Source organism: Entelurus aequoreus, linkage group LG18 (assembly GCF_033978785.1).
Source record: "Entelurus aequoreus isolate RoL-2023_Sb linkage group LG18, RoL_Eaeq_v1.1, whole genome shotgun sequence".
Taxonomy (NCBI): domain Eukaryota; kingdom Metazoa; phylum Chordata; class Actinopteri; order Syngnathiformes; family Syngnathidae; genus Entelurus; species Entelurus aequoreus.
Window position 1 is genome coordinate 41,885,417 of NC_084748.1, and position 27,389 is coordinate 41,912,805.

The following is a 27,389-nucleotide window of genomic DNA, read 5'->3' on the forward strand; positions in this document are numbered from 1 at the left end:
TAAGGCGCACTGTCAAGTTTTGAGGGGAAAAAAAGGATTTTAAGTGCACTTTATAGTCCAGAAAATACGGTTAATGTTATTGTGGAGGGGGGCGTGGCCTGCGGGCCTGCGGCGGAACGGGGGGGGCAAGGACCGGCCTCGAAGACAGCGACAGGTGAGTGGATGGCCCAGGTGGGCCTTGTTATCTAATCACCTGTCGCCTTTATTAGCAGCAGCCGGAACGAGACACAGGGTTGGAGTTGGAGTGGGAGCCAGAGAAAGAGAGACACGAACAAAGACAAAGACATTTTTCTGGAAAGCAAAAACCTCTCCACATTTATGCAAATAAAACAGTGTTGTAACCTGAAATCCGGGCTCTCGTGGCAGTGTGTGGTGGTCCGAGGAACCCACTAGAGGGCAACCTCTACAGTTATGTAGACCACAAGTATTTTATATGTAGAAAAAACAAAGTGGGTTTGTCACAAATCTGTGGAGTAAAATCTGACATAGAGTAGGATCTATTGTAAAACATCCCCGCTGGTGGCTAATTGAATATATCAGTGTATGTACAGTATGTCATTATTTCCTCATTATAAATGCCAATATAAAATACCCTTCTATCAAATTAGGGCGGCGGGATGTGAACATATATACCTTTGTGGAGATGACATAGATTTTGGTCATTGTTATGTCACAATCAAGTAGAGTTAATGCCAAATGTCTTAAATTTTAATGTCGTCTGAATACATCACTTTCGCTCCAGGTCTTATTTGAGCCACTCGGGTGTTTATTTGCAAACTTCAGACTGACCTGATGTTTGCAAGCACTGCAGAATCTAAAGTGAGGAGTGTTACTAATGCTTTCCTTAATGACTGTGGTCCCGACTCATTAACAAGCTCCTCCCATGTAATTCCTCACCTGTCTCACAATCATCCTAAATTCATGAGGTGAAATCTTGCAGAAAGCTCCAGAGCAGAGACCAATGTATTCATAGCATTTTATTTGCGTATTTTAGTATGTTTTTTTTAATGTGTGTTCGTCTTGAACCTGACTGTACATGTCTTTGTAAGGGCATGAACCTACAAAATCAGCAAAGGGATTAAATAATTACTAAACTCACAATATATAAAGTTGTGGTCAAAAGTGTACATACACTTGTAAAGAACATAATGTCATGGCTGTCTTGAGTTTCCAATCATTTCTTATTTTTTTGTGATAGAGTGATTGGAGCACAAAAAACATTCATTAAGTTTGGTTCTTTTATGAATTTATTATGGGTCTACTGAAAAAGTGAGCAAATCTGTTGGGTCAAAAGTATACATACAGCAATGTTAATATTAGCTTACATGTCCCTTGGCAAGTTTCACTGCAATAAGGCGCTTTTGGTAGCCATCCACAAGCTTCTGGTTGAATTTTTGACCACTCCTCTTGACACAATTGGTGCAGTTCAGCTAAATGTGTTGGTTTTCTGACATGGACTTGTTTCTTCAGCATTGTCCACACGTTTAAGTCAGGACTTTGGGAAGGCCATTCTAAAACCTTAATTCTAGCCTGATTTAGCCATTCCTTTACCACTTTTATCTCCTTTGTGTTTGTTCTTTTTTTAATCGTGTTTTGTTTGTGTTGTTGTGTTTGCTCATTGTTTTTGTGTTATCTTTTAATCCGCCTATTGTACAGCACTTTGGCTACCCCTGTGGTAAATGTTAAATGTACTTTATAAATAAAGTTGATTTGCTCTGATTTTATTTTGACGTGTGTTTGGGGTCATTGTCCTGTTGGAACACCCAAATGCGCCCAAGACCCAATTTGTGTGTCATCTGACATCACATGGACAAAGATAAGACCTTCTGGAGGAAAGTTCTGTGGTCAGATAAAACAAAAACTGAGCTGTTTGGCCACAATACCCAGCAGTATGTTTGGAGGAGAAAAGATGAGGCCTTTAATCCCAGAAACACCATCCCTACCGTCAAGCATGGTGGTGGTAGTATTATGCTCTGGGCCTGTTTTGCTGCCAATGGAACTGGTGCTTTACAGAGAGTAAATGGGACAATGAAAAAGGAGGATTACCTCCAAAATCTTCAGGACAACCTAAAATCATCAGCCCGGAGGTTGGGTCTTGGGCGCAGTTGGGTGTTCCAACAGGACAATTGACCCCAAACACATGTCATAGTGGTAAAGGAATGGCTACATCAGGCTAGAATTAAGGTTTTAGAATGGCCTTCCCAAAGTCCTGACTTAAATGTGTGGACAATGCTGAAAACCAACACATTTAGCTGAACTGCACCAATTTTGTCAAGAGGAGTGGTCAAAAATTCAAGCAGAAGCTTGTGGATGGCTACCAAAAGTGCCTTATTGAAGTGAAACTTGCCAAGGGACATGTAAGCAAATATTAACATTGCTGTATGTATACTTTTGACCCAGCAGATTTGCTCACATTTTCAGTAGACCCATAATAAATTCATAAAAGAACCAAACTTCATGAATGTTTTTTTGTGACCAACAAGTATGTGCTCCAATCACTCTATCACAAAAAAATAAGAGTCGTAGAAATTATTGGAAACTCAAAACAGCCATGACATTATGCTCTTTACAAGTGTATGTAAACTTTTGACCACGACTGTAGCTGGTAACAATATTGCAATAAATACAATTAAATAAGGGTGCACAGTAAATCCTTGAATCAGTCAGATATGAAAAATTATGATGCTACACCTGATAACCAATACAAGAAAAAAATACTCCAATGAGACAAGATTACACGCAATGTGTGTGGTTAGTGGGAGCAAATCAAGCGCTCCTTTTCCCCCTCAGTTCATTGTAAACAAACACGGTGTCGACCGATTGAGACTTCTTCACAGTTTCAGACAAAGATACACTACCGTTCAAAAGTTTGGGGTCACCCAAACAATTTTGTGGAATAGCCTTCATTTCTAAGAACAAGAATGGACTGTCGAGTTTCAGGTGAAAGTTCTTTTTTTCTGGCAATTTTGAGCGTTTAATTGACCCCACAAATGTGATGCTCCAGAAACTCAATCTGCTCAAAGGAAGGTCAGTTTTGTAGCTTCTGTAACGAGCTAAACTGTTTTCAGATGTGTGAACATGACAGCACAAGGGTTTTCTAATCATCAATTAGCCTTCTGAGCCAATGAGGAAACACATTGTACCATTAGAACACTGGAGTGATAGTTGCTGGAAATGGGCCTCTATACACCTATGTAGATATTGCACCAAAAACCAGACATTTGCAGCTAGAATAGTCATTTACCACATTAGCAATGTATAGAGTGTATTTCTTTAAAGTTAAGACTAGTTTAAAGTTATCTTCATTGAAAAGTACAGTGCTTTTCCTTCAAAAATAAGGACATTTCAATGTGACCCCAAACTTTTGAACGGTAGTGTATATCGGGTGTTATTCCCGCCAAATGTTCTGTAAACATTCCGCAAAGAGGAAAAAAAAACATTGAGTTTCAACACATCAAAAATTATCAGCCACCGGAAAACCGCAGCATCGCTACGACGGCGTTTCGAACGGCAACTAAGACGGCTGCTCCTGAAGATGCTACCCCAAAACCAGCCGCGAAGAAAGGTGTGCACAAACTACACTTGAGTTTAAATTTACTTAGTAATACAGGGGTGTCAAACTCATTTTAGATCGGGGGGCCACATGGAGAAAAATCTACTCCCAAGTGGGCCGGACTGGTAAAATCACGGCACGATAACTCAAAAATGAAGACAACTTCAGATTGTTTTCTTTGTTTAAAAATAAAACAAGCACATTCTGAAATTGTACAAATCATAATGTTGTTGGGTTTTTCAACACTTACATGTTGCGGTTAATAGTATTCTATCTTTATTTGTAGTTATTTATACTTTCTGAATAAATTATGTGATAATGTTCATCAGTCAACTCATTGGTGTTAATTTTCTATCTATCAAGATAAAAAAATTATACCAAAATCAAATTACAGGATGTTATTTATGTCATTCCGTCATTCCCTCCGCTGCAGGAGCAGCTAGAAGCTTCACTGTGAGCTCAGCCGGAACCGCCCTTGCGCGTCCCGCTCTGACCGCAGCCACGGGCCTACGCGGCTGCAGGCCATCTGCAATCAGTGAAACTGAATTTAATGAGGCTCGACAGTATAAAGACTAACGCAGCCGACGATCCAGCGCCGGGACGTAATTCTCTGTCTCCAGTAAGTTTCGCGTCTCTGGCTCCTCTCCGTATTTCTCTGCTCCTTCTGCTCACTTATCCCTGTCGTTTCCCTGTTCCCGCATTATCCTCCGTCCCCTTGGAAGTAAGCTGTGCGCCTCACTTCCCTGGATCCCCCCCTGGACTCTGACTGCCTCCCTCGATCCTCGACTTCCTTCGCTTTGGACACGGACCTCAGAACGCCTCTCTCCTGCCCCACGGACCTTCTTCTGCCCAGCCCCTTTGGACTTATTTGCCTCTCCAACCAACACACACTTACAACAACCTCCTGGTAATATTTCTTTGTTAGTTCCTGCACATAATCTTGCATGCACACACATAGTAGCATACACACTCCACTCACTCATCAAGCTCAATAAAACCCTGTTGAGCGATACTTCCTGTGTCGTGCTGTCTCCTTCCCCCGTCGTACATAAGTTTGATCAATTTCCTGGACTGATACTCTACTGACATCATGTGGTTTATTTTGTACATATGTAGCATCATCTACAAAGATACAAAGAATTGTGCTATTGTGACATCTAGTGGACACATTTAGAACAGCTGTTTCTTTCATTCAAAAATTTCAGGTTAATTTCTATACTTAGCAAATTCATCCCGCGGGCCGGATAAAACCTGTTCGCGGGCCTGATCCGGCCCTCGGCTGTACATTTGACACCCCTGAAGTAATAGATGAGTTTTGTATGAGTCTTGAAAAGCAGGAAGATATCTGGATTGATAATGGCTTGGGGAAAAAAAACTGTGCATACCATATTTCCTTGAATTTCCGCCGGGAATATAGTATTCGCCTGTCTAGAATTACAGCCGGGTCAAACTCATTTCGCAAAATAATTAGCGCATGCTTGGCACTTTCGCCGGGTCAAATATGAGTCATTAAATGACTCCCGCCTCCTGGTAGTGGAGGGCGCTAGTGATCCTTCTTGCGACTACCAGTACTGCAGAAGACCGGTGCTGCAGAAGAAGACAACAAGCAGCATGCGTGAGCCGCGATCGTTTGCTTGCACTTTTACCATGGAGGATTACATATCTAAAATAAAACTGTTTTCTAAACTGGACTTTCAATCGAAACAGGAGGTAATAATTAAAGGAATATCTCCAGAGACTTTTAAAACTGAAGAAAGATAAAGAAGACTGCCTTTGATCAGAAGCAGCTGCAAATGGACATCATTTATAAGTAAAGGTAAGACCATAATAACGTTTTTTTTATTAAATGTGCTTTTCATGATAAGGTAAGCGCCGGAGTGAGAAGAGGTTTTAAAATAATTAGCGCATGCTTGCCCATCCCGCATACTTTTGGTAAGCGCAGGAGTGAGAAGAGGTTTTAAATTAATTAGCGCCCTTGCGGATATTCAAGGAAATACGGTACCAAAAATCAACATCGCACGGCTGTGCAATGAAAGACATATGACTAAACATGTTGTGAAATGTGTCTTTTTATGGACGAAACACATCCAAAACTACAACAATTATTGATTTTCCTGTTTTGTCATCAAATGTGGCACTTTAATTAGTTGATTTTTTTTTAAATTTAAAAACAATGAATTGCAAATGCTTCACACTCTGTTGCGAACCGATCCAGTGAGAGCTGAAGATCTTGGCCAGATGAAGCCATCAGGACCACATCATCTGCAAAAAGCAGAGACCTAATCCTGCAGCCACCAAACCAGATCCCCTCAACGCCCTGACTGTACCTACAAATTATGTCCATAAAGGTTATGAACAGAATCGGTGACAAAGGGCAGCCTTGGCGGAGTCCAACCCTCACTGGGAACGGGTCCGACTTACTGCCGGCAATGCGGACCAAGCTCTGACACTGATCATACAGGGAGCGGACCGCCACAATCAGATCTGGATCGGTTCGCAGCCGAGTGTGAAGCGACTGGGATGAGAATTTGCAAATTCAACTCCGAGTCCATGGTCCTCGCCCGGAAAAGGGTGGAGTGCCATCTCCGGGTTGGGGAGGAGATCTTGCCCCATGTGGAGGAGTTCAAGTACCTCGGAGTCTTGTCCACAAGTGAGGGAAGAGTGGATCGTGAGATCGACAGGCGGATCGGTGCAGCGTCTTCAGTAATGCGGACGCTGTATCGATCCGTTGTGGTGAAGAAGGAGCTGAGCCGGAAGGCAAAGCTCTCAATTTACCGGTCGATCTACGTTCCCATCCTCACCTATGGTCATGAGCTTTGGGTTATGACCGAAAGGACAAGATCACGGGTACAAGCGGCCGACATGAGTTTCCTCCGCCGGGTGGCGGGGCTCTCCCTTAGAGATAGGGTGAGAAGCTCTGTCATCCGGGAGGAGCTCAAAGTAACGCCGCTGCTCCTCCACATCGAGAGGAGGCAGATGAGGTGGTTCGGGCATCTGATCAGGATGCCACCCGAACGCCTCCCTAGGGAGGTGTTTCGGGCACGTCCGACCGGTAGGAGGCCACTGGGAAGACCCAGGACACGTTGGAAAGACTATGTCTTGCGGCTGGCCTGGGAACGCCTCGGGATCCCCCTGGAGGAGCTGGACGAAATGGCTGGGGAGAGGGAAAACTGGGCGTACCTACTTAGGCTGCTGCCCCGCGACCTGACCTCGGATAAGCGGAAAAAGATGGATGGATGGATTGCAAATGCTCGTGTTAAGAGTTTGTGGAGAGTAAAACAGCCTAATTGCAACTAAAAGCATGAAGTTAGTATGTATAAGGACGCCAGACAGTCAACAGATTAATGCAACGTAGAGCATATATGCAACATATTTGTATATGTCCAGAATATGGCACTCACTCCGCAGGGGGGTTGATGTCCTCAGCTTTAGTCTCAAAGAAGCGCAGCACCTCTTCACTCTGTGAGATTTGGGGGGGTAGTCGCACTAGTGCCTAAAAAAAAATATATCAAAATATTTGTGTGAGCATGACTGTAAGTATTTCCTCAGAATAACAGCAGAACTAAATAAAGGGAATAATAAATACAAATAATAAATACTGTGTGCCATTGTTTCCCATACAGACTGTGGCAAGTCATGTTGGTTTATGGCTTTCTTGTAGATTATTCAGCTGCTCAACAAGATTCGTAAGAGATTGTTTGGAAGTGGTGTCGCTCACAACAAAATTGAATTTGATACATTCTGTCCATTTAAGATGCTCAAACTAATCCAATGTAGGTCAGCCAGGTTTATGTCGACAATGTGGAGCAACTCATTGAGTCCCAGTCCACCATGTTTTCTTATTACCTAAAAAGTGTGAGCTTAAAGGGGAATTGCACTTTTTGGGGGATTCTGTTCATTTATTCACTATGAGAGACATGAACACATACAGTCGTGGTCAAAAGTTGACCTACACTTGTAAGAACTGTGGAGGGGGGCGGAACGGGGTGTGCCAGGACCGGCCTCGAAGACAGCGACAGGTGAGTGGATGGCCCAGGTAGGCCTTGTTATTTACTCACCTGTCGCCTTTATTAGCAGCAGCCGGAATGAGACACGTTGTTGGAGTTGGAGTGGGAGCCAGTGAGAGAGAGAGAGAGGCACGACCAAAGAAAAATACATTTTGCTGGAAAGCAAAAGGCTCTCACCATTCATGAAAATAAAACAGTTATACCCTGAATTCCGGGCTCTCCTGGCAGTGTGTGGTGGTCCGAAGAACCCACTAGAGGGCAACTTCTACAAGAACATAATGTCATGGCTGTCTTGAGTTTCCAATAATTTCTACAATTCTTATTTTTTTGTGATGGAGTGATTGGAGCACATACTTGTTGGTCACAAAAAACATTCATGAAGTTTGGTTCTTTTATGAATTTATTATGGGTCTACTGAAAATGTGAGCAAATCTGCTGGGTCAAAAGTATACATCCAGCAACGTACATTACACATTTTGGTGATGTAGAAAAGATACAATCAAATCAAAGTAGCTTCATGGCGAGGCCTCTTAACTTCATGTGAGTGATTATGATCGACGACACCTGTTGACTTAGGGCTCATGTGATGCAGTCATTAGACTCGGTTACAAACGCGACAATGGGAAAGTCAAAGAAACTCAGCACAGATCTGAAAAAACGAATCCTTGGCTTGAACAAGTCGGGAAAGTCACTTGGAGCCATTTCAAAACAGCTTGAGGTATCAAGAGCAACTGTGCAGACAATTGTTCGTAAGTATAAAGTGCATGGCACAGTTTTGTCACTGCCACGATCAGGAAGAATACGCAAGCTGCTGAGAGAAATTAGGTCAGGATGATCAAGAGTCAACTGAGAACCACTAAAAAGTAGATCTGCAATGAATTGGAAGCTGCTGGAACACAGGTGTCAGTGTCCACAGTCAAGCTACTATGAAAGAAGGAAGCCCTTGCTCCAGAAGCCACACCTTAAGGCTCATCTAAAGTTTGCTGCTGATCACATGGACAAAGATAAGACCTTCTGGAGGAAAGTTCTGTGGTCAGATGAAACAAAAATTGAGCTGTTTGGCCACAATACCCAGCAATATGTTTGGAGGAGAAAAGGTGAGGCCTTTAATCCCAGGAACACCAATTCCTACCGTCAAGCATGGTGGTGGTAGTATTATGCTCTGGGCCTGTTTTGCTGCCAATGGAACTGGTGCTTTACAGAGAGTAAATGGGACAATGAAAAAGGAGGATCACCTCCAAATTATTTAGGACAACCTAAAATCATCAGCCTAGACCGGGGTTCGGCAATGTTTAGCGCCGCCCTAGTGGCTCTCTGGAGCTTTTTCAAAAATGTATGAAAAATAGAAAAAGATGAGGGGGAAAAAAATATATTTTTTGTTTCAATATGGTTTCTGTAGGAGGACAAACATGACACAAACCTCCCTAATTGTTATAAAGCACACTGTTTATATTAAACATGCTTCACTGATTCGAGTATATGGCGAGCGCCGTTTTGTCCTACTAATTTTGGCGGTCCTTGAACTCACCGTAGTTTGTTTACATGTATAAGTTTCTCCGACTTTCTAAGACGTGTTTTATGCCACTTCTTTTTCTGTCTCATTTTGTCCACCAAACTTTTAACGTTGTGCATGAATGCACAAAAGTGAGTTTTGTTGATGTTATTGACTCGTGTGGAGTGCTAATCAGACATGTTTGGTCACTGCACGACTGCAAGCTAATCGATGCTAACATGCTATTTAGGCTAGCAATATGTACATATTTCATCATTATGCCTCATTTGTAGCTATATTTGAGGTAATTTAGTTTTCTTTAAGCCCTCTTAAAGGCCTACTGAAATGATGTTTTTTTATTTAAACGGGTATAGCAGATCCATTCTATGTGTCATACTTGATCATTTCGCGATATTGCCATATTTTTGCTGAAAGGATTTAGTGGAGAACGACGATAAAGATCGCAACTTTTGGTATCTGATAAAAAAAAAAGCCTTGCCCCTACCGGAAGTAGCGTGACGTACTCAGTTGAAAGGCTCCTCACATTTTCCGATTTTTTTCAATGCAGCTAGAGCGATTCGGACCGAGAAAGCGACGATTACCCCATTAATTTGAGCGAGGATGAAATATTCGTGGATGAGGAACGTTAGAGTGAAGGACTAGAATGCAGTGCAAGACATATCTTTTTTCGCTCTGACCGTAACTTAGGTACAAGGGCTCATTGGATTCCACACTCTCTCCTTTTTCTATTGTGGATCACGGATTTGTATTTTAAACCACCTCGGATACTATATCCTCTTGAAAATGAGAGTCAAGAACGCGAAATGGACATTCACAGTGACTTTTATCTCCACGACAATACATCGACGAAACACTTTAGCTACGGAGCTAACGTGATAGCATCGTTCTTAACTGCATATAGAAACAAAATAAATAAATCCCTGACTGGAAGGATAGACAGAAGATCAACAATACTATTAAACCGTGGACATGTAAATACACGGTTAATGCTTTCCAGCCTGGCGAAGGTAAACGATGCTGTTGCTAACGACGCCATTGAAGCTAACTTAGCAACCGGACCTCACAGAGCTATGCTAAAAACATTAGCTATCCAGCGTTCCAGCGTTCCAGCGATCGACGGTGCGACAAAGGACTTCACCCGATCACAGATGCGGTCGGCGAGACGGAGGAAGTTAAGGTGAGTTCGACGGCTAGCGCGTCTGCAATCCATCGCTGTCCTCCTGGTTGTGTTGTTGTAGTCCGCCGCTAATACACCGATCCCACCTACGGCTTTCTTCTTTGCCGTCTCCATTGTTTATTAAACAAATTGCAAAAGATTCACCAACACAGATGTCCAGAATACTGTGGGATTTTGAAATGAAAACAGAGCTTTTTTGTATTGTATTCAATGGGGTTCCAATACTTCCGTATCAACCGTTGACGTCACGCGCATACGTCATCATATCTAGACGTTTTCAACCGGAAGTGTGGTGGGAAATTTAAAATTGCACTTTATAAGTTAACCCGGCCGTATTGGCATGTGTTGCAATGTTAAGATTTCATCATTGATATATAAACTATCAGACTGCCTGGTCGGTAGTAGTGGGTTTCAGTAAGCCTTTAATTCAATGTATATGTCATGACACACTATCAGTATGTTATATGGCTTTTAATTGTTTGCGGCTCCAGACAGATTTGTTTTTGTATTTTTGATCCAATATGGCTCCTTCAACGATTTGGGTTGCCGACCCCCTGGCCTAGACGTTGGGTCTTGAGCGCAGTTGGGTGTTCCAACAGGACAATGACCCCAAACACACGTCAAAAGTGGTAAAGGAACGGCTAAGTCAGGCTAGAATTAAGATTTTAGAATGGCCTTCCCAAAGTCCTGACTTAAATGTGTGGACAATGCTGAAGAAACAAGTCCATGTCAGAAAACCAACACATTTAGCTGAACTGCACCAATTTTGTCAAGACGAGTGGTCAAAAATTCAAGCAGAAGCTTGTGGATGGCTACCAAAAGCACCTCATTGCAGTGAAACTTGCCAAGGGACATGTAAGCAAATATTAACATTGCTGTATGAATACTTTTGACCCAGCAGATTTAGTCACATTTTCAGTAGACCCATAATAAATTCATAAAAGAACCAAACTTCATGAATGTTTTTTGTGACCAACAAGTATGTGCTCCAATCACTCTATCACAAAAAAATAAGAAATGATTGGAAACTCAAGACAACCATGACATTATGTTCCGTCAGTCTACCCCAGGGCAGCTGTGGCTATGAAAGTAGCTTACCACCACCAGGTGTGAATGAATGATGGGTTTTTAACATGTAAAGTGACTTTGGGTACTTAGAAAAGCGCTATATAAATCTCAGGTATTATTATTATTATGTTCTTTACAAGTGTATGTAAACTTTTGACCACGACTGCATGCAATAACATCTTAGCTTTGTTTTATACGTGACAAAGCAAATTAGTGTAGTATCTTATTAGACAGCTCATTAATAATGGATTAGATATATTTTTAGAATATGCCGAGAACAATAACAATGGAACCGTGAGATGAAAATAGAATTACAGGTAAATCCATTGTGCTTTAACGACTGTATTAATGAGTAAGAAAATTAATGTTCAAAATCACTTGCCACTAATAACTTCCCGTATGTACACGAGTGCAGCCAAACCACAGTAGGGATCATGTTTCACAGTAAGCATTCATATTTAATGGTCTGGTGCTTTCAGTAAAATAAGACAATCTTCAGTATATAACACACTATGTTCTTTTAAATGCACACAATTTAAGCCCCCTCTGTACTGTACGTATATTTCATTCATAGGTTTGTGTGTAACTGAAAGAGCCTTTGTTGTTTTGCTGGAAGAAGCAGTATCGCACTGATGGACTCAGCATCTCACGGTCGCCAGAGAGCAGCGCCTGGAGAACACCGGCTAATTACCTGCCGTTTGCATCGTACATCCTGCATGGATGGAGGAAGTAAACACTATGACACACGCCAGGGCTCGGCAAAAAAAAAACAAGCTCGTTATAGAAACTGTAACTACAGTGAATCCGGAAAGTATTTATAATGTTTTACTTTTTTCCACATTTTATGTTTCAGCTTTATTACAAGATGGAATACATCCATATTTGTCCTCAAAATTTTACCTTTTTTTTTTTTTTTTAATGTTGCAGATTTATTAAGACTAAAACAGTCACACGTACATGCAGTCATGGTCAAAAGTTTACATACACTTGTAAAGAACATGATGTCATGGCTGTCTTGAGTTTCCAATCATTTCTACAACTCTGTCATGATCTGTGGTCTGGATTATGTTTTTGTTATTTTCTGTTAGTTTTAAAACTCTAATAATTCCTGTTTTTGTACATCCTTGTTTGTTTTAGTTTCCATGGCGACTGATTAGTTTCACCTGACTCTGGTGTTCGGGACACGCACTTGCTCTAAATCAAGAGACTATTATTTAAGCCTGTCTTTGCGAGTTACCGTATTTTTCGGAGTATTAATCGCTCCGGAGTATAAGTCGCAACGGCCGAAAATGCATAATACGGAAAAAAACATATATAAGTCGCACTGGAGTATAAGTCGCATTTTTGGGTGAAATTTATTTGATAAAACCCAACACCAAGAATAGACATTTAAGTTAAAGTTAACATGCTATACGTTTACCAAACAATCTGTCACTCCTAATCGCTAAATCAGATTAAATCTTATACGTCTAGTCTCTTACGTGAATGAGCTAAATAATATTATTTGATATTTTACGGTAATGTGTTAATAATTTCACACATAAGTCGCACCTGAGTATAAGTCGCACCCCCCGGCCAAACAATGAAAAAAACTGTGACTTATAGTCCCAATAATACGGTAGTAGGCCTGGCGTCATTGCTCTTTTCATGCTGCTCGTTTTCATGTCTGATTTCAAGTTTATGCTAAGTGTTTGCTTCATGCCTTGCCAAGTAAGTTTTGTTTGTTAATTTCTCCAACTCTTATTTTTTTGTGATAGAGTGATTGGAGCACATACTTGTTGGTCACAAAAAACATTCATGAAGTTTGGTTCTTGTATGAATTTATTATGGGTCTACTGAAAATGTGACTAAATGTGCTGGGTCAAAAGTATACATACAGCAATGTTAATATTTGCTTACATGTCCCTTGGCAAGTTTCACTGCAATAAGGCGCTTTTGGTAGCCATCCACAAGCTTCTGGTTGAATCTTTGACCACTCCTCTTGACAAAATTGGTGCAGTTCAGCTAAATTTGTTGGTTTTCTGACATGGACTTGTTTCTTCAGCATTGTCCACACGTTTAAGTCAGGACTTTGGGAAGGCCATTCTAAAACCTTAATTCTAGCCTGATTTAGCCATTCCTTTACCACTTTTGACGTGTGTTTGGGCTCATTGTCCTCTTGGCACACCCAACTGCGCCCAAGACCCAACCTCCGGACTGATGATTTTAGGTTGTCCTGAAGAATTTGGAGGTAATCCTCCTTTTTCATTGTCCCATTTACTCTCTGTAAAGCACCAGTTCCATTGGCAGCATAACAGGCCAAGAGCATAATACTACCACCACCATGCTTGACGGTAAGTTTGGTGGTCCTGGGATTAAAGGCCTCACCTTTTTCTCCTCCAAACATATTGCTGTGTATTGTGGCCAAACAGCTCAATTTTTGTTTCATCTGAAATCACACGGACAAAAATAAGACCTTTTGGAGGAAAGTTCTGTGGTCAGATGAAACAAAAATTGAGCTATTTGGCCACAATACCCAGCAATATGTTTGGAGGACAAAAAGGTGAGGCCTTTAATCCCAGGAACACCAGACCTACCGTTAAGCATAATGGTGGTGGTAGTATTATGCTCTGGGCCTGTTTTTCTGCCAATGGAACTGGTGCTTTACAGAGAGTAAATGGGACAATGAAAAATGAGGATTACCTCCAAATTCTTCAGGACAACCTAAAATCATCAGCCCGGAGGTTGGGTCTTGGGCGCAGGACAACGACCACAAACACACGTCAAAAGTGGTAAAGGAATGGCTAAATCAGGCTAGAATTAAGGTCTTGGAATGGCCTTCCCAAAGTCCTGACTTAAATGTGTGGACAATGCTGAAGAAACAAGTCCATGTCAGAAAACCAACAAATTTAGCTGAACTGCACCAATTTTGTCAAGAGGAGTGGTCAAAAATTCAAGCAGAAGCTTGTGGATGGCTACCAAAAGCGCCTTATTGCAGTGAAACTTGCCAAGGGACATGTAAGCAAATATTAACATTGCTGTATGTATACTTTTGACCCAGCAGATTTGCTCACATTTTCAGTAGACCCATAATAAATTCATAAAAGAACCAAACTTCATGAATGTTTTTTTGTGACCAACAAGTATGTGCTCCAATCACTCTATCACAAAAAAATAAGAGTTGTAGAAATGATTGGAAACTCAAGACAGCCATGACATTATGTTCTTTACAAGTGTATGTAAACTTTTGACCACGACTGTAAGTATTCACAGCCATTGCTCAATATATTGTTGATGCACCTTTGGCAGCAATTACAGCCTCAAGATTGGCACCCTTATCTTTGGGCAGTTGCACCCATTCCTCTAATCTTTTTAAGATTAAGATTAGGGAAGCATTGTTCTTGATAAAGTACTGGATGTACCAAACTCTTATTTAACCACACAAAAAGTCAGTGTTCAAAAACAAGAAAAAAAAATAAAAAATTAGGGGTATTTTATTTGAACTAAGCAAAATTATCTGCCAATAGAACAAGAAAATTCGGCTTGTCAAGACTTTCCAAAACAAGTAAAATTAGCTAACCTCAATGAACCCAAAAATACTTTAAAATAAGTATATTCTCACTAATAACAAGTGCACATTTGTTGGTAGAAAAAAAATGAGACCTTTTTGCTCAATATGTTGAAAAATATTCTTAAATTAAGTAAATGCTAGTGCCATTATCTTGACATAATATATGGTATGATATGCGCTTGGCATCATGATTTTTTTTTCATGCTTCAAGTAAAAAATTATTACTTTAAAAAAGTGGTTTTATACAAACCCCGTTTCCATATGAGTTGGGAAATTGTGTTAGATGTAAATATAAACGGAATACAATGATTTGCAAATAATTTCCAACCCATATTCAGTTGAATATGCTACAAAGACAAGATATTTGATGTTCAAAGTCAAACTTTTTTTTTTTTGCAAATAATAATTCACTTAGAATTTCATGGCTGCAACACGTGCCAAAGTAGTTGGGAAAGGGCATGTTCACCACTGTGTTACATGGCCTTTCCTTTTAACAACACTCAGTAAACGTTTGGGAACTGGGGAGACACATTTTTGAAGATTCTCAGGTGGAATTCTTTCCCATTCTTGCTTGATGTACAGCTTAAGTTGTTCAACAGTCCGGGGGTCTCCGTTGTGCTATTTTAGGCTTCATAATGCGCCACACATTTTCAATGGGAGACAGGTCTGGACTACAGGCAGGCCAGTCTAGTACCCGCACTCTTTTACTATGAAGCCACGTTGATGTAACACGTGGCTTGGCATTGTCTTGCTGAAATAAGCAGGGGCGTCCATGGTAACGTTGCTTGGATGGCAACATATGTTGCTCCAAAACCTGTATGCACCTTTCAGCATTAATGGTGCCTTCCCAGATGTGTAAGTTACCCATCTCTTGGGCACTAATACACCCCCATACCATCACAGATGCTGGCTTTTCAACTTTGCGCCTATAACAATCCGGATGGTTCTTTTCCTCTTTGGTCCGGAGGACACGACGTCCACAGTTTCCAAAAACTATTTGAAATGTGGACTCGTCAGACCACAGAACACTTTTCCACTTTGTATCAGTCCATCTTAGATGAGCTCAGGCCCAGCGAAGCAGACGGCGTTTCTGGGTGTTGTTGATAAACGGTTTTCGCCTTGCATAAGAGAATTTTAACTTGCACTTACAGATGTAGCGACCAACTGTAGTTACTGACAGTGGATTTCTGAAGTGTTCCTGAGCCCATGTGGTGATATCCTTTACACACTGATGTCACTTGTTGATGCAGTACAGCCTGAGGGATCGAAGGTCACGGGCTTAGCTGCTTACGTGCAGGGATTTCTCCAGATTCTCTGAACCCTTTGATGATATTACGGAGCGTAGATGGTGAAATCCCTAAATTCCTTGCAATAGCTGGTTGAGAAAGGTTTTTCTTAAACTGTTCAACAATTTGCTCACGCATTTGTTGACAAAGTGGTGACCCTCGCCCCATCCTTGTTTGTGAATGACTGAGCATTTCATGGAATCTACTTTTATACCCAATCATGGCACCCACCTGGTCCCAATTTGCCTGTTCACCTGTGGGATGTTCCAAATAAGTGTTTGATGAGCATTCCTCAACTTTATCAGTATTTATTGCCTCCTTTCCCAACTTCTTTGTCACGTGTTGCTGTCATCAAATTCTAAAGTTAATGATTATTTGCACAAAAAAAAAAATGTTTATCAGTTTGAACATCAAATATGTTGTCTTTGTAGCATATTCAACTGAATATGGGTTGAAAATGATTTGCAAATCATTGTATTCCGTTTATATTTACATCTAACATAATTTCCCAACTCATATGGAAACAGGGTTTGTACTTGTGAGTGTTGATGACACAGCTTTGCAACAGTTTGATATTCTAGTTGTTTTACTCAATATAGGTCATAAAATCTCAGCAACAAGCTGTAATATCTTACTGAGATCATTTAGGACCAAACCCCTTAAAACAAGTAAAACACTAACATAAAATCTGCTTAGTGAGAAGAATTATCTTATCAGACAGAAAATAAGCAAATATCACCCTTATTTGAGATATTTAATCTTACTTAGGATTCAGTTTTTGCAGTGCACCAATACACTTTTTATTACATGTGCCGTTATGTTGCCATGATGGAGATGATGTCTACACCACATGTCCCATGTCTGAAAAATGTGAGAAAAACATCAGAACCATGACCTTTAGCCTCACACCAACTGGAGATATCCCCCAGAGTCAGATGGGGGAACTGACGGATGTTTACAACATGTTTTTTTTCTGCTTTGTTTGTTTTTACCCTGCAGTAGTCGTCAATAAACCGCAGTCGCTTCATGGCCACGTCTCGCACATGACTCCTCCGGAACAGAATTTTGCCTGCGAGAGAGCAAAAAATGCGACAAGAGAAATATGAGATTGAAGGGTCGGTGAAGAAAAATCACGGCAATTTTTACACACAAAAGACAGTGTTCGGATAAAAATCACACAGGGGTTGAGAGAGCATGTAAATCCCAGTCCCACCAGCAGATGTCAGGAATGTTTGACTAAAAGCAGCAAGGGTCTCAGTAATCACAGCTTTTCCCAAATAGTGGTGGGGGGCCCCACTGGTGGGGTGGGGTCGCCATGCCATGGAGGCGCATGTGAGACTCTGGGAACAGGATTTATCAGTGTCATGCAGTATCATGCTTCAAACCCCACTCCCAAAAGTTGGGCATGACAAAAAGTGCTCATTGTAGCTAATAATTCTGACGTCCTTATTGTAATTAAAAACAAACAAAAAACATCTGCACATATTGCTTTATTAATTTTGGTTTAGTAGGTTAAAGTACTTTGTATATTGTACTCCTGAGTTAATGTTGCTGATTAATTTGACTGTATTATTATGTATTGAGTGTATTTAAATGCATTTTTCAGTATCAAATGGTTTTTGTTTTCTTTAATGTTAATAAAGTGTTATGCAGAGGTGTACTTATAACAATTGTATAAACAAATAAGGTAACACTTTAGTACAGGGAACACATTCACCATTAATTAGTTGCTTATTAACATGCAAATTAGTAACATATTGGCTCTTAATTAGTCATTATTAAGTACTTATGAATGCCTTATTCTGCATGGCCTTATTATACAACCAGTAAGCTATTAACTAAGAGTCTTCCCTCAATAACCTCAGAATTATTGCTTATTAGAAACCCTAATCCTAACCCTAACCCTTATATGTTCCCCTAGTGTCCAAATAACTCTAAACTAAGTCTTCCTTACTTAGAATATGTTCCCCTTACTAAAGTGTTACCACAAATAATAATACTAACAAAAGAAACAATAATGAAATACAAAACTATGTCGCCATTAACTTAGAGTCTTCCCTCAATAATCTCAGAATTATTGCTTATTAGTAACCCTAACCCTTATATGTTCCCCTAGTGTCCAAATAACTGTAAATTAAATCTTCCTTACTTAGAATATGTTCCCCATACTAAAGTGCTAGCACAAATAATAATAATAACAAAAGAAACAATAATGAAATACAAAACTATGTCGCCATTAACTAAGAATCTTCCCTCAATAACCTCACAATTACTGCTTATTAGTAACCCTAACCCTTATATGTTCCCCTGGTGTCCAAATAACTCTAAATTAAGTCTTTCTTACTTAGAATATGTTCCCCATACTAAAGTTCTACCACAAATAATAATAACAAAAGAAACAATAATGAAATACAAAACTATGTCGCCATTACCTAAGAGTCTTCCCTCAGTAACCCTAACCCTAACCCTTATATGTTCCCCTAGTGTCCAAATAACTCTAAATTAAGTATTTTTTACTTAGAATATGTTCCCCATACTAAAGTGCTACCACAAATAATAATAATAACAAAAGAAACAATAATGAAATACAAAACTATGTCGCCATTAACTAAGAGTCTTCCCTCAATAACATAAGAATGATTGCTTATTAGTAACCCTAACCCTAACCCTTATATGTTCCCCTAGTGTCCAAATAACTCTAAATTAAGTCTTCCTTACTTAGAATATGTTCCCCACACTAAAGTGTTACCACAAATAATAATAACAAAAGAAACAATAATGAAATACAAAACTATGTCGCCATTAACTAAGAGTCTTCCCTCAATAACCTCAGAATTATTGCTTATTAGTAACCCTAACCCTAACCCGTATATGTTCCCCTAGTGTCCAAATAACTCTAAATTAAGTATTTTTTACTTAGAATATGTTCCCCATACTAAAGTGCTACCACAAATAATAATAATAACAAAAGAAACAATAATGAAATACAAAACTATGTCGCCATTAACTAAGAGTCTTCCCTCAATAACATAAGAATGATTGCTTATTAGTAACCCTAACCCTAACCCTTATATGTTCCCCTGGTGTCCAAATACTCTAAATTAAGTCTTCCTTACTTAGAATATGTTCCCCATACTAAAGTGTTACCACAAATAATAATAACAAAAGAAACAATAATGAAATATAAAACTATGTCGCCATTAAGTAAGAGTCTTCCCTCAATAACCTCACAATTATTGCTTATTAGTAACCCTAACCCTAACCCGTATATGTTCCCCTAGTGTCCAAATAACTCTAAATTAAGTCTTTCTTACTTAGAATAAAGTGCTACCACAAATAATAATAATAATAACAAAATAAACAATAATGGAATACAAAGCTATGTCGCCATTAATTAAGAGTCTTCCCTCAACAACCTCCGAATTATTGCTTATTAGTAACCCTAACCCTAACCCTAACTCTAACCCTTATATGTTCCCCTCGTGTCCAAATAACTGTAAATTAAGTCTTCCTTACTTAGAATATGTTCCCCATATTTAAGTGCTACCACAAATAATAAAAATAACAAAACAAACAATAATGAAATACAAAACTATGTCTGTCTGTAAATAAATAAATAAATCATATTATTTATAGTCGCAGAGACTGGGGGGGCACGCAAAAATGTGTTTTTCTTCCTAGGCTGGCGTAACAGAAAATAATTGCGAAGCACTGCGGTAATCCAACTCTCAGGACTAACTACATTCCATTAAGTGCATATCAATTTTGCAAAATAATGTGGTTACCTTTTATTTAATATTTGTAGGATTTTCCAATGAGAAAAAAAAACAATTGAATTTGCTTTGTGAGAGGAGTCTGTGGCTGACGTGCGTTCCATTAAAGTTGTCAGTTGCCGTGCTGTACATTTATTTCAACAAAAGAAGCACACATTCATATTTCCTTCAGTTGCGGGTGACAGGCAATTCTGCACAAAATATTCCACTGGCTGCACGTTCTACACGTCAGACGTCCAACAAGCTGTGTGACACACGTTCAGAAAAGCAGTGAGACGCTCCTCAATTGTGTTTAATAGGCCACATTTATATTTACCTGGCAACCCTGCAGCAGTCAGCCCAAAAACTCTTTAAAGGCCTACTGAAATGACATTTTTTTATTAAAACGGGGATAGCAGATCCATTCTATGTGTCATACTTAAACATTTCGCGATATTGCCATATTTTTGCTGAAAAGATTCAGTAGAGAACATTGACGATAAAGTTTGCAACTTTTGGTCGCTGATAAAAAAAAGCCTTGCCTGTACCGTGACGTCGCAGGTTGAAGGGCTCCTCACATTTCCCCATTGTTTACACCTGCAGCGAGAGCGATTCGGACCGAGAAAGCGACGATTACCCCATTAATTTGAGCCAGGATGAAAGATTCGTGGATGAGGAACGTGAGAGTGAAGGACTAGAGTGCAGTGCAGGACGTATGTTTTTTCGCTCTGACCGTAACTTAGGTAAAAGGGCTCATTGGATTCCACACTTTCTCCTTTTTCTATTGTGGATCACAGATTTGTATCTTAAACCACCTCGGATACTATATCCTCTGGAAAATGAGAGTCGAGAACGCGAAATGGACATTCACAGTGACTTTTATCTCCACGACAATACATCGGTGAAGCACTTTAGCTACGTTGCTAACGTGATAGCATCGTGCTTAAATGCAGATAGAAACAAAAGAAATAAGCCCCTGACTGGAAGGATAGACAGAAGATCAACAATACTATTATAACTATTAATCCCTGGACCTGTAACCACACGGTTAATGCTGTGCCGCCTGTCGAAGCCTAGCAATGCTGTTGCTAACGACGCCATTGAAGCTAACTTAGCTACGGGACTTTCACAATGTTATGTCAGACCCACTCGACATCCGTTGCTTTCGGTCTCCCCTAGAGGGGGGGGGTTACCCACATATGCGGTCCTCTCCAAGGTTTCTCATAGTCATTCACCGACGTCCCACTGGGGTGAGTTTTTCCTTGCCCGTATGTGGGCTCTGTACCGAGGATGTCGTTGTGGCTTGTACAGCCCTTTGAGACACTTGTGATTTAGGGCTATATAAATAAACATTGATTGATTGATTGATTGACCTCGCCAGAGCTATGATAAAAATATTAGCGCTCCACCAACGCCAGCCCTCATCTGTGTTCCAGCGATCGACGGCGCGACGAAGGACTTCACCCGATCATCGATGCGGTCGGCGGCTAGCGTCGGATAGCGCGTCTGCTATCCAACTCAAAGTCCTCCTGGTTGTGTTGCTGCAGCCGGCCGCTAATACACCGATCCCACTTACAGCTTTCTTCTTTGCAGTCTCCATTGTTCATTAAACAAATTGCAAAAGATTCACCAACACAGATGTCAAGAATACTGTGGAATTTTGCGATGAAAACAGAGCTTTTTGTATTGGGATACAATGTGTCCGAATACTTCCGCTTCAACCATTGACGTCACGCGCATACGTCATCATACATAGACGTTTTCAACCGGAAGTTTTGCGGGAAATTTAAAATTGCACTTTATAAGTTAACCCGGCCGTATTGGCATGTGTTGCAATGTTAAGATTTCATCATTGATATATAAACTATCAGACTGCGTGGTCGGTAGTAGTGGCTTTCAGTAGGCCTTTAAAGTGATAGGTGCACATTTGAAATCAAAACAATTACATTTTTTTGCCAAATACATACCATATTTTCCGGACCATAGGGCGCACCGCCGATGAATGGTGTATTTTCGATCTCTGTTCATATAAAAGGCGCACCGGATTATAGGCCGCATTAAAGTAGTCATATTATATATTTTTTTCTAAATGTAAAACACTTCCTTGTGGTCTACATAACATGTAATGGTGGTGCTTTGGTCAAAATGTTGCATTTGTGGGCGGTCTTATTTACGCGTCTTCTCCCCCTCATCTTTGTTGTAGCGGTGTAGCGTGCAAGGACGGGAGTGGAAGAAGTGTCAAAAGATGGAGCTAACTGTTTTAATGACATTCGGACTTTACTTCAATAAATAACGGAGCAGCATCTCCTCATCCGGAAACCGTCCGACCGGAACTCTAATAACTAAAGTTCCTTGGGTGAATAATGTAAACTCACTACACCGGTATCTTTTAATGCTTTCATGGCGAGTTTACTGACAGATATAAGTAAGAACTTTACACTACTTTATATTAGAAATGGCAACAGTGGAGGATGAATGTCCCATAACAAGAAGATAGAGAAAAAGAAGAAGCTTATCGACTACGGTGTCGCCACGGACTACAAAGGCGGACCCGCGCAATTTCTCAGGACTTATGCAGATCCCAAATACAGATCAGCAGATACCAGAAGGTAAGAAAAGTTGCTTTTGCATAATATTGCAAAACAAAACGCCAGATAATATGTCTTATCTTATACCAGTGGTTCTTAACCTGGGTTCGATCAAACCCTAGGGGTTCGGTGAGTCGGGCTCAGGGGTTCGGCGGAGGTCAAGACACACCCGACTCATCGTGTAAATAAAAACTTCTCCCTATCGGCATATTACGGATACGGCAACAGCAGAAGTCACACTGATTTGCAGGTGTATAATTTGTTGTGAGTTTATGCACTGTGTTGGTTTTGTTCTTTGAACAAGGTGATGTTCATGCACGGTTCATTTTGTGCACCAGTATAAAAACATGGTAACATTTTAGTATGGGGAACATATTCACCATTAATTAGTTGCTTATTAACATGCAAATTAGTAACATATTGGCTCTTAACTAGTCATTATTAAGTACTTATTAATGCCTTATTCGGCATGGCCTCATTATAACCCTAACCCTCTAAACCTGGCCCTAACCCTCTAACCCTAACCAAATAACTCTAAATTAAGTCTTTGTTACTTAGAATATGTTCCCCATACTAAAGTGTTACCAAAAACATGTAACTTTGTCTTGAATTTGAAAAGAAAAAACATTTAATCTTTCACTAAAGAAGGGTTCCGTGAATGCGCATATGAAACTGGTGGGGTTTGGTACCTCCAACAAGGTTAAGAACCACTGCCTTATACACACACCATAATAATACTCCTATTATGAAGCACAGTACAATTCACCAAGCGGAGCGGCTAAAAACATTTTGATGGATTTTTAAGTGCCGTGTGTAATGTTCTATATTTTCAATGGAACATATAAAATGTTGGTGTTGTTTACTTGAGTCATATTGCCATCACACCTCTTACCACGTATCTCTTATGTTTGACTGCCATCTACTGGTCACACTTATCGGGTACCAAATAAAATTGCTTCCAGGTCGGTGGGCAAAACAAGAATTATTCCGTACATTAGGCGCACCGTGTTATTAGGCGCACTGTCGAGATTTGAGGGAAAAAAAGGGTTTTAAGTGCGCCTTACAGTCCGGAAAATACTGTATATCTCTTACATTGTCATCTGTCCTTTGCCTCTATTTCTTTGTGGTGTACAGCCCTTTGTTTTTCAACTGTGCTTGTTTTTAAAGGGCTTTATAAATAAAGTTGGTATGGTACTGTACATTAATGCAAATAATAATAATAATTATTATTATTCTAAATATGAAATTCCTCAGGATTAACTCTGTATCAAAAGGTTGTTTCATAACCAATATAGCGCCTCCAATAATGATATACAATCATCAATTTACATTAGTGTTGACTGCAGGCTTTAAGCAGAGTTTACCAAAACAAACATGATTAGAATTCCCACAGTGTCGTATAATGCATAATGTAGATGAATCAAGATGATGAGGATAAGAGTATATGTTGTATACAGTCGTGGTCAAAAGTTTACATACACTTGTAAAGAACATAATGTCATGGCTGTCTTGAGTTTCCAATCATTTCTTAATTTTTTTGTGATAGAGTGATTGGAGCACATACTTGTTGGTCACAAAAAACATTCATGAAGTTTGGTTCTTTTATGAATTTATTATGGGTCTACTGAAAATGTGAGCAAATCTGCTGGGTCAAAAGTATACATACAGCAATGTTAATATTTGCTTACATGTCCCTTGGCAAGTTTCACTGCAATAAGGCGCTTTTGGTAGCCATCCACAAGCTTCTGCTTGAATTTTTGACCACTCCTCTTGACAAAATTTGTGCAGTTCAGCTAAATGTGTTGGTTTTCTGACATGGACTTGTTTCTTCAGCATTGTCCACACAATTAAGTCAGGACTCTGGGAAGGCCATTCTAAAACCTTAATTCTATCCTGATTTAGCCATTCCTTTACCACTTTTGACGTGTGTTTGGGGTCATTGTCCTGTTGGAACACCCAACTGCGCCCAAGACCCAACCTCCGGGCTACCAAAAGCGCCTTATTGTAGTGAAACTTGCCAAGGGACATGTAAGCAAATATTAACATTGATGTATGTATACTTTTGACCCAGCAGATTTGCTCACATTTTCAGTAATAAATTCATAAAAGAACCAAACTTCATGAATGTTTTTTGTGACCAACAAGTATGTGCTCCAATCACTCTATCACAAAAAATAAAAATTGTAGAAATGATTGGAAACTCAATTATGTTCTTTTCAATCAACTTTTGACCACGACTGTATGCCCCATTCCCACATCATTTAATGTATATGTATGTTATATCCATCTTTCTTTATATAAGAATTGTATTAGATGTTCACAGTTTCCATGGTTCACTCTAAAAATAATTCAACTGTTAAAACAAAAAACTTAGCAGTTTTATGTTTTGCATTTACTTTCCTTTTTACACTGAAAAGAAACAAACTGTGACCTTAAAACCGTACTGTTACACCCGTAGTACACATACTATACATGCACAAGCTCGAGCAGGCAGGCACACAGCGAGTATTGACGCACATCTTATACATTATTAAAATGGTCGTCTGTTCGGATAACTGCAGCTCAGGGGCAGGCTATTACCTGGGAGAAAGGGGATAATCCTCTTCTTTGGGTCTTTTTGTCCTCCCTCAATTGGAAACTTGTCAAGTATCTGCATCTGTGAGCATAACAACACAAACACGTTCAGGTTATTCGGCAAAACGTTTTAGGGAAAAGCTTTATGGTGAATGACAATTTCAGTGAGGTTCAACCATTGTCCCGAAATACACACAAACCATTGTAGAAACAACAATGTAATATCAATGTAATTTGTAAACGCTCCTAATATTATGAAAGTGCAAAGCTTTGTGTCTTGAGCTCAAGTTATTAATAATTTGGGCTTCACGATTTTGAGAAAAAATCAATTTACAATGCTTTTTCTTTCCAAAATTGCATTTGTATGTATGTGTGTATATATATATATATATATATATATATATATATATATATATATATATATATATATATATATATATATATATATATATATATATACACACACTACCGTTCAAAAGTTTGGTGTCACATTGAAATGTCCTTATTTTTCAATGAAAATAACTTTAAACTAGTCTTAACTTTAAAGAAATACACTCTATACATTGCTAATGTGGTAAATGACTATTCTAGCTGCAAATGTCTGGTTTTTGGTGCAATATCTACATAGGTGTATAGAGGCCCATTTCCACCAACTATCACTCCAGTGTTCTAATGGTACAATGTGTTTGCTCATTGGCTCAGAAGGCTAATTGATGATTAGAAAACCCTTGTGAAATCATGTTCACACGTCTGAAAACAGTTTAGCTCGTTACAGAAGCTACAAAACTGACCTTCCTTTGAGCAGATTGAGTTTCTGGAGCATCACATTTGTGGGGTCAATTGAACGCTCAAAATGGCCAGAAAAAGAGAACTTTCATCTGAAACTCGACAGTCTATTCTTGTTCTTAGAAATTAAGGCTATTCCACAAAATTGTTTGGGTGACCCCAAACTTTTGAACGGTAGTGTATGTATCTGTTTATATATATTTTTTTTCCTGATTATTATTATTATTAATGTATTATTTCTTTTTTTGTTTATTTAATTGATGTATTTGTAGATATTACTTTGGTTTTTTTTTGCTGTTTCTTTTTTTGGGGGGGGTGGTATGGTTGGGATATAAACAAAAAATATTTTGACATTTAGGGCAGACAACAGATATATGATGTATGTGAATATGATGTAATGGATAGGAATGTCTGATGCTGGATGTCAATAAAAAAAAAAGATGAAAAAAAAAAATTGCAATTGTGATAAAATTAGCGATTTTTATATGTATAAATATCAATGCATAGAACTGCAAACATAAGAAGTGAAGATATACACTTTTAGACTGTCAATCAACATTGTCTTGTCTCAAGGTGCCACACATTAGAACAATATGCAATAATTTACTTTCAAAAATATTTGACTTTATGCAGATGGACTCCGAGCTTTTGTCTACATCATGCTTTTAAACTGAAGAAATGACCGATAAAAACAATGTTTATAATGTAACGTAATCATAATATATCATAGTAACGCAAGTAACCATTAAAAAGGATATAAACGTGTATTTCTTCATTCCTGTAGAATTGTTTACCATTGTACTGTAATTGGAAGGTAAATAACTTTATTTTCCTAAATAAATAAATTTAAAAAATTAAATAAAAAATGTACTTTAAATAAATATTGAACATCTTGAAGTGCATTTCTTTCCAAGTTGGAAAAACTAGGTTGGACGTAGGGTTGTATTAGTATTGTATTAATATAGAACCGCAATACTAATGAATCATATTCGGTACTATACCGCCTCTAGTCTGAAAAGTACCGGTCCGACACATCCGACCCCCGCACCCCCGTCATCGACACGTCGTGTCATTGCTGGTTTGAGAGCAGAGGAGCATGTTCGGCAGCGCACAATCACAGAGTACTTACAAGCAGACACAGTGTGTAGACAGAAAAGGGAGAACAGACGCATTTTGGCCTAAAAACTAAAAATAAAGGTGAAGTTATTACACTTTGAAACGCCCTCAGGAAGAGGTGTTGCTAGTAGCGAACGTCCATCCGCAGTCGGCAGTGTTTTAGCTACTTCTAAATCACTAATCCTCGTCTCCATGGCGACGAAAAAGTATCATCCCTGCAGGACGAGGAATAGCTAAACATGCTTCACTACACACCGTACCTCGCCGGCGTCACAATGTAAACAAACGCCATGGGTGGATCTACACCTAACATCCACTGTAATGATACCAAGTACAGGAGCGTAACTAGTCGATACTACTATGATTACATCGATATTTTTTGGCATCACAAAATCTTTTTTTAAAATGTATATTATGTT

At 39.4% G+C, this 27,389-nt stretch overlaps 1 protein-coding gene across 2 annotated transcripts in view; it reads right to left on the minus strand.

Annotated features, from left to right (window-relative positions):
• Positions 1-27,389, minus strand: part of sh3pxd2aa (SH3 and PX domains 2Aa) — a 315,840-nt gene that overhangs the window by 166,127 nt on the left and 122,324 nt on the right. For both annotated transcript variants that reach the window (XM_062027174.1, XM_062027175.1), the window contains 3 exons: positions 25,075-25,150; positions 17,147-17,223; positions 6,955-7,046 (listed from right to left, as the gene is read on the minus strand). In XM_062027174.1, coding sequence (XP_061883158.1) covers positions 6,955-7,046; positions 17,147-17,223; positions 25,075-25,150 — 245 coding nt within the window. The remainder of the gene's footprint in view (positions 1-6,954; positions 7,047-17,146; positions 17,224-25,074; positions 25,151-27,389) is intronic.